An 8422-nucleotide genomic window follows, 5' to 3' on the forward strand; every position below is an offset into this window, starting at 1 on the left:
AAATTTATTTTTTTTTTCATGTAATGTCAAATATTTTTGTTCATTTTAATGAAATGTATTATTTCTTTTCCTTAAACTATAAACATTTTCTGAAATGCTTTAGTAGATTGATGATAAATAACGTACAAAATGTTTATATAGCTCAAGTATGTTATATTAGTTAAAAGTAAATTTTGGTTTTAAATATTTAGATTAAAATTATTCACCAAAATACCAGTATTATTATGTAAAAGATTATTATTTTATTTTTTCTTATTCTAAGTTAATGTTCAGGTATTTTTTATAGATAAATATGAATTTGTTAGTTTTTTTCTGAAAAGCAAAGCTAGAATAATTATTGTGATTTCTCTGTATTATTATTTTGAATGAATTAAATTTAATGAAGAGTGCAAATTCATATAGTATTTATTTAAACATTCTGGATATAAATACACAGGAATATAATTATGTTTATGCACACTATTATAAATAAATATATAATGGAAATGATGCAATATGTGTGTGTGTGTGTGTGTGTGTGTATTATTGAGATAAAATACTATTGGTTATGATATATAACTATCCAGAATGTTACCATCAGTTTTGTGTTCAATACTGATGACTATTCCAACGTTCTGGCTGGAAGTGCATAGTCTCAGTAGGCTAGTGCTTATATACGCCTGGCCAACCTGTCTTTAGAGTTGCTAATATTGTCTTGTGGTAAGGTAGTGAGTGAGCCAGCAGAATTGTTACTGTGCTGGACAAAATGCTTAGCAGCATTTCTTCCAACCTTGTGTTCTGAGGTGGACTTTGCCTTTCTTCCTTTCAGGGTTAACATAAGTATCAATTGAACACTGGGGTTTATGTAATCTACTTAGCCCCACTCCTGTAATTGCTGGCTCTGTGTGAAAATTTGAAACAATATTTGGTGTGAAACTGATGACAACATTCAGATCAATAATATCCCATAGCCAGTAATAAATATATTGTTTGATGATATAAAAATATATCTGTCCTATAATGTTGAATGTGCTTTTATTTCTGACATATGGACTAACTGGTAATACATAGACACTTACATATATACATACTACATATGTACATGCATACATACATGCATGCATACATACATGCATACATACATACATATATACATACATACATATACACACACACACACACATATATATATATATATATATACACATATGTATGTATGTATACATACAAACACAGACACATTTATGTATGTGTGTGTATATGTATATATGTATATATCATATATACACACACATATAGTGCTGTGCCATGCAAACATTCTAATACTATAACTGAATAATGGTGGTATGAAAAATTGTTTTCTATTTAGCAACGTAAAGTGTTTCTATTTCGTATGTTTTTGTTTAGAATTTTAGTTTTATATGTTTTATTATTTCCTGTCTCTGAGAAGTGATTCAGAGGTGATTCAGAATATATGTGTGTATGTGTGTTGTTGGGCAATGATCCAGAGAAGGAGTATTCAGTATAAATGAGGAATGCAATAGATTAAGCTAATCAAGTGGCCTGTTACACTGGTGTTCCCGTGGCATGCCACTGCTTCATCAGAACTGTTCCCACTGTAGAAACTCCAGAGCAAGAAACCATTAGATCAGCTTAAATCAACAAAAAACACTACAGACGTTTGTGTGTATGTGTGTGTGAGTGTGTGTATGTATGTATGTATGTATGTGTGTGTGTGTGTGTGTGTCTATGTATATATATATATATATATATATACTAGCTGAGTATCCCATTGTTTCCAGGCAATTTTCATTATAAAATGCCTTGGCAGACTTTGGGATTTTACAATAGTGCACTCACGTATGTATGTAGTCTATAATTTTTGCATGCATGATTTATCTTTGTATGTTCTCAAGTTGCATTAAAATTCTTTTCTTGATGCTGTTGACACTGTTGGATGATGTGGTGTTGCTTCTGATGTTGAAACCACGAAGATCCCCGAACAAGCAGCTGAAGATAGTGTATTCTATTTTTATATAGTGTCTGCTTTTTTTTTTTTTTTTCACATTGTTGTCTCTATTCTTTGTCACTGTTGGTAGTTCCACTACTAATTTCAGAGATTTTGTTGTTTCATCTAACAGGTTGTTAGAATACTGTCAAGATGCTATTTGTGATGGATAATAGATTTTTGTAAGGATAGTTTTGTTTGGGTCTTTTCTTGTTTATAACAGATGCGAAGTATATACATATGTATGTATGTATGTATGTATATATATATTTTGAAAACAGTTTTTTATATTCCCACTATTCACACACACACACACACACACACACACATTTGTATGCATATTTATGAGGTTAAATGCAAATGAGCTAAGTGAAATAATCCTAATTGTTTTGTGGCATGGATATAAACTGCAAAAGCAAATAAGGATAGAAATACTGAAATACTATACAAATGAGATTCTTGATTCATTGAAATTATTTTCTCTTAGAGAGAAGAATAAGCAAATGTCTTTTTGCTAGCCATGACTAATTGTAAATGGAATGGGAAAAATAATCTAAAGATTCAAGAATCCTTCAAAATTGATATGCCATTAAGGAGAGGACACTGGTTGTCTAGAGGAAATATGTAGGCACTGTTACAGGTGTCATGATGACAGTAGTCATCAAATCCAGCAGATGAAATACTTAGACAAATACAAAAAGAACAGAAAGCATTTATGGCTTATGTTAATATGCATGATGCAAGTGAAATGTGCTAAGAGAAATAACTCAGAGTGGCATGGATATATACAATAAAGACAAAAAGAGTTATATATAGATACATGAATATATTTTCAAATAAGTAGTAAAAATTAGGTTCATTCTTTCATTACCCATATATTGATGCATATTTCCAGTTTTTTAAACATTTAACAAACAAAAGACAAGTTTCTCTCTGTGCATTTGATACTTGTTTATTACAGGTAATTTTTTTCCCTTTAATTTCTCTCTGTGAGAAGTGATTCAGAATTGAATATGTTACTCAGAGTCTCACTAGAATATGTTCAGCTTATATCACTTAAATAACAACAGATGAGCTGGCAATCAGATAATTTATCCACTGGTCATTTTGCTAATACAAAGAGAAACAATTAAAAAATGCATTACTTTAATAAAAATGTTATTTAGATTGCAAAACAAAATTTTCATATTCTCATGTTTGAAAAATATATCAGTTTATATATATACATGCACACACATATATATCACTGAATATATATATATATATATATATATATATATATATATATATATATATATATATATATATATACAAGTGTGTATTTGTGTGTGTATTTTCAAACTACCTCATTTGTTATTTTGTTATGAAGAAAGCACTTCTTTAATCTTAGTTTTATTATTTATTGGCTATATATGGCAATCCATAAAATCCTAATAACCCTTTAATTTTTCATTGTGGTATGTGCAATATCAAAACATTATCTTCTCTGCTTTTCTATAGATTACATTCTGATAAAAGTCATCCTATTTTCATTAATATATATTTTTTATTATGGTAAGTTTTTTATAATACAGTAACTTGGAGAAATAAATCTGTGATCCAGTTTTGTTTCCCACTTGAAATTTCTTTAATTATGTTATTAATGCCTCTCAGAGAGGCATTAACATCAGAACTTCCCATATTCCACTTTTTTTTTTAATTATTTTCAAAAATCTATATTAAGTGTAAATTGTACTTTACATTTAGTTCTATGACCTGAGATTGCTAGTTCTGAAATGAAAATGTGTCTGCTTGGCAAATTACTGGAAGTTGATTGAATCATGATGTATTTGTTACAAGGAGAGTTATTTTGATTGTTTCCATTTATTCTGAATATTTCTATTACTGGTCCTGGAGCACTGCAAAGATAACAATTAAGTGTAAATCAGACAGCTATATGAATGTACTGCCAAAGATGGAATAAATTTTGATTATTTATCAACAATATTTTATTTTTTGAAATTTATTTTAAAACTTTATGTTCAATTCATTGAGAAAATTTCACTCTTCAAAAAAGTGCAAAAAGGTCTAATGTGCCACCTGTTTTAAAACTATCAGCCCAGCATTGAAGATAACATGATTTGACATGCTCATTCTGACTGTATTTTTCCTTGTGTAGTGTTACTGTTAGTCAGAAGATATAAGTGGAAAAGACTTCATAGTGGATACCAAAGGCCAGAGAGGACCAGGATGCAGCTACATTGGTAATGCCTTAATAAACTGCTCTATTAACTGATAGCCATGCATTCTTCTTTTCCTTCAGAAAGCACAAAATTTCAAGATACTCACTGAAACCAACAACTTCTTATAGACATCAAAGTGGCAGTTTCCAATGACTCCTGATTTGTAGTTTCATTTACCTCTTTAATAAAAATTACATAAATAAGAAAGTGCTGCAACTTTGGAATTAAAAGAAATCTTCTTGATAATTCTCCCTCCCCTATACTAACTATATGTTTTACAGGGATTCTTTGGGAAACCCCCATAGTGTGTCCTCTCATCAAAAAGGCAACTTCTGATCCTGTTATTGCATCTATTATCAGCAAGACCTTCAGTCATGTCTGGTCTTGGGATCTTCTAAATTGCCTGTGCATGGTCCTTATCCCTCTCTTATTTCTTCTTATCATTGTATGCATTGTGTGCTGATTGGTTCATCTTTGATGCCCACAATTATTTGTGGTTTATCTCAAGGTTTAGTGATTTCTTGCACACTCTACATTCTGTTCGCTAATGACTTAATCGTTGTCTCTTCTAACAATGCACACCATTTATCCCTCCTTAACTCTCCTCACACACAGCATCATTGTCATGCAACTTAAACACCTCACACCAGACATGTATATATCTTCTCTGAGCAATGCATTTGAGAACATTCTTTAATAGAGACATGATAATCTACTCTCATTTAACACAGTCACTACATATAAGGCAACCTTTTTCTCATTAGCTATTAAGATTGCACAACTTAAACCTTTAAATAACTACAAATGTGAATTTTTGTGACTTTTATTGAACTGCAATGCCTCTGTTCTGTACTAGATAGGGGTCTATTCTTTCCACTCAGGGCCACCCAACCTGTTGGGTTTTTTTAACTCACTTCCTCAGCCTTGCTTGAGACACTTCATACTTTCCTTCTTTCAAATAACTGAAATCCTATGAAATTCTCTCTGTCTACACTTTCCCTGCGAACATGTACCTGCAAGCTGAACATGTTAAGCTTATCAGTTTGACAGATCCTGCAAAGGTCATAGAAATTGTGTCACTGTCTTTGATTAATTTATTAAAAAGAAACACTATAAAATATTATGGTAACCTGCAAATAATTCTTAGAGATAAACAGAATTTAATGCTTTATAAAATTATTTAGTTCTTAGATTTAAGTATAAGGGAAAGATTCTCAAATTTCACAAGTTTTAAAGAAAGCAAAATAAACTTTTCTAAATTTTGAAAAAGAAGGATTAACGTGGAGGTAGAATGAGACTTTTAACTGGTTTCAATTAAAAAGAATGTTTAATAAAGGAAAACACACCAGAGAAGAGATACAGTTCAACAAACTGGGCTACAGATATAAAGATGCTTATCAAACATGTGGCTCTTTTTATAATGCAGCGTGATATTCATTTTTAAATACACTATCAATTCTATGGTAAATAAAAGAAAATTGAGAAAATATTTTCCAAATATGAAGATTCTTGCTGAAGAAGAAATCTTTGAATGTCTTTTGCATGAGGATGTGTTTCAGATGTAAATTTGTGTTTGTGCAAAATGAACATTTTAGGACACAAGAATCCTATGGAATAGAGGTAAGTCAAGATATACCATTCAGATATATTTCTTCATTGGAACCAACCGCTTTACACTGAAAGGTAGGAATACCACATTTCTTGTAGAATCTTTGTCTTTGTGTGAAGTGATTTGATAAGTTATTTTTAACATGGAAACTACTTGGGTGCAAGCATGACTGTGTAGTAAGAAACATGTGTGTGTGTGTATTAGTGTCTTTGTGATTGTCCCACACCATCACTTGACAACCAGTATTGTTTATGTTCAGTTAATTTAGCAGTCCAGCCAAAGAAACCAATAGAAAATAAAGGCCAGGCTTTAAAAATTTAAGTACTGGTGTCGATTTGTTTGACTAAAACCTTTAAGGCAGTGCCTCAGCATAGCCGCTCCTCAATGACTGAAACAAATGCAAAATAAAAGATAGAAATATTTTTATCGTGAACAAAGCAGGGAGCTGGTAGAATTGTTATCATGCTGGGTAAGATGCTTAGCACCATTTCATCCGTCTTTACGTTCTAAGTTCAAATCTGCAGAGGTTGACTTTGTCTTCATCCTCTAAGGTTCAATAAAATAAGAACCAGTTGAGTACTGTGGTCGATGTCATTTACTTACCCTTACCCAAATGTTGCTGTCCTTGTGCCAAAATTTGAAATCAATATTTATACAGTGAAGAAAGAAGGCAATACAATGATTAGTATTCTTGTAATTTGTTTCACTATTATTCTCTTATCATGAAAGAATCATAGTGCACATCATACTTGCTCAAGTAGTGATGAATAGGTCATTCACAAGATTGCACATTAAGTGCCATATGAAAATATAACAATGCAGAGACCATCAGTATGAAAAGAAAACTCTTGTTAATATAGTTAATACATAAATCATTTATGCCAGGCAAAATGCTTAGTGATATTTTATCTATCTTTACATTCTGAGTTCAAATTCTGTCCTTTCGGGGTCGATAAAATAAGTACCAGTTGATCAATGGGACAATGGGACTGATGTAATCAACTTACCCCTTCCCCTGAAATTACTGGCTTTGGGTCAAAATTTGAAACCAATATGTGAAGCTTTTAAAAGTTAACTAAAGTACAGGTAAAAAAAAAAGACAGCATAAAAAATTATAGCTTTTAGAAATATGAAATATTAGTGCAATATAGTCTTATAGAGTGGCATAAGTCAAAAAGTAAAAAAGTGTTATCTTTTATTCAGTATAACTTCTGAGCTAAAGATTCTTTGAATCATGTTTCAAGTCATTCCGAAAGTATTTCACTCCAAAATAATGTGTGTGTGTGTGTGTGTATGTACATCATTATCATTTAAACGTTCACTAAGCCATGCTTACCTGGGTTAGAGGTCATTGAGGGAGATCTACAGCTGGATGCCTGTTCTGTCACTAACTTTCTCCTGTTTCCAAGTAAGGTAATATTCTCCCATGACCTGATATGTTTTTGAAATGAATGACATCACTTACATGACAGTAATAGTCATTTAGAACTATCGCATGACTACACAACAAGGGGACACAACATTACACACATGCATTCATATATATGATTAATGATCAAAAAGAAGAAAATCTAGAAAAAACACAAGAAGGGAAAAGTTTTCACAAAGGTGTTATTAGTTTCACACTAAATAGAAAATAGAAAACGGTCTTTGACATTTTGGGTATTAGAGTCAATTATCAGAAAAAGAATGGCAGAAGCATAGTGGAAAGAAGGAAAGAAAACAGGGTTGGGGCCAGGTGGGAATGTGATTCTAGAGGGTGAGTTAAGAAGAAAAGAAGAGAAGTAGGTGAGTTGTTGTGTTCATATATATGAGTATGTGTGTAAAGAGATGGTCATAGGGGGAGACTTGTGAACAGTTTGGGATGCAGGTGGTTGAATGAGGGTGAGTGTAGTTGATGGGGATGTGATGAATGTGGTCAAGGTGAGAGGAAGGGATGGAAGAAGAAAAAATGGAGGGAGATTGAAGAAAATGGTGTAGAAGGTGAGAAAAAATAAATCAGGTATGAGTTCAGAGTTAATAAAAGTGGGGAAAAGGTTAGGTATAATATCTGGAAAAAAAGAAAGAAAAAAAAATAACTGTTGAGCATGAAAGAGTATGTAAAAAGGCAGAGAAGTTAGGAACAGAATAATTAAGAAATATATATAAAGCACGTGGAATAGTTTTTGCAAAATGCAGAGATAATTATAAAAAGGATACAAAAAGGAAAGTAAAAAGTATTGTAGGGAGTTAAGTTATTTTACATAAAACAAGTTCAAGTTCAGAGGAAAAGTTACAAGTCAATAAAAAGTGGAAAAAAATAGTTGAGCAAAAAAAAAGTATGTAAAAAAGAGAGGAGTTGAACAAAAGGCTTAATACACACACATGCACCTCCCATATATTATTCAGGGGTTAACCAGACTACAATTGGTTTCATGTTGAGAGAGTTATCTCTCAACAATTATTCAAGTCTGTCACATGGGACATTGGTGTTCAACACTATCTTGTGTTTTTGACAAAGATGGAGATGAACACCAATGTCCCATGTGGCAGACTTGAATAATTGTTAAGATATCTCTTTCAACATGAAACTAATGGTAGTCTGATTAACCTATGAATAAAGAA

At 31.6% G+C, this 8422-nt stretch overlaps 1 protein-coding gene across 2 annotated transcripts in view; it reads left to right on the forward strand.

The window, feature by feature from the left end:
• The window catches only part of LOC106871424 (poly(rC)-binding protein 3), a 388844-nt gene extending 384428 nt beyond the window's left edge, over window positions 1-4416 (forward strand). The window contains exon 14 of one of the 2 annotated variants that reach the window (XM_052973820.1): window positions 4290-4416. In XM_052973820.1, the coding sequence (XP_052829780.1) occupies window positions 4290-4362 (73 nt within the window). In that variant the 3' untranslated portion in view covers window positions 4363-4416. The other variant, XM_052973822.1, reaches the window with a different exon arrangement.
• Window positions 4417-8422: the final 4006 nt, after the last annotated feature.

Source organism: Octopus bimaculoides, chromosome 17 (assembly GCF_001194135.2).
Source record: "Octopus bimaculoides isolate UCB-OBI-ISO-001 chromosome 17, ASM119413v2, whole genome shotgun sequence".
NCBI lineage: Eukaryota > Metazoa > Mollusca > Cephalopoda > Octopoda > Octopodidae > Octopus > Octopus bimaculoides.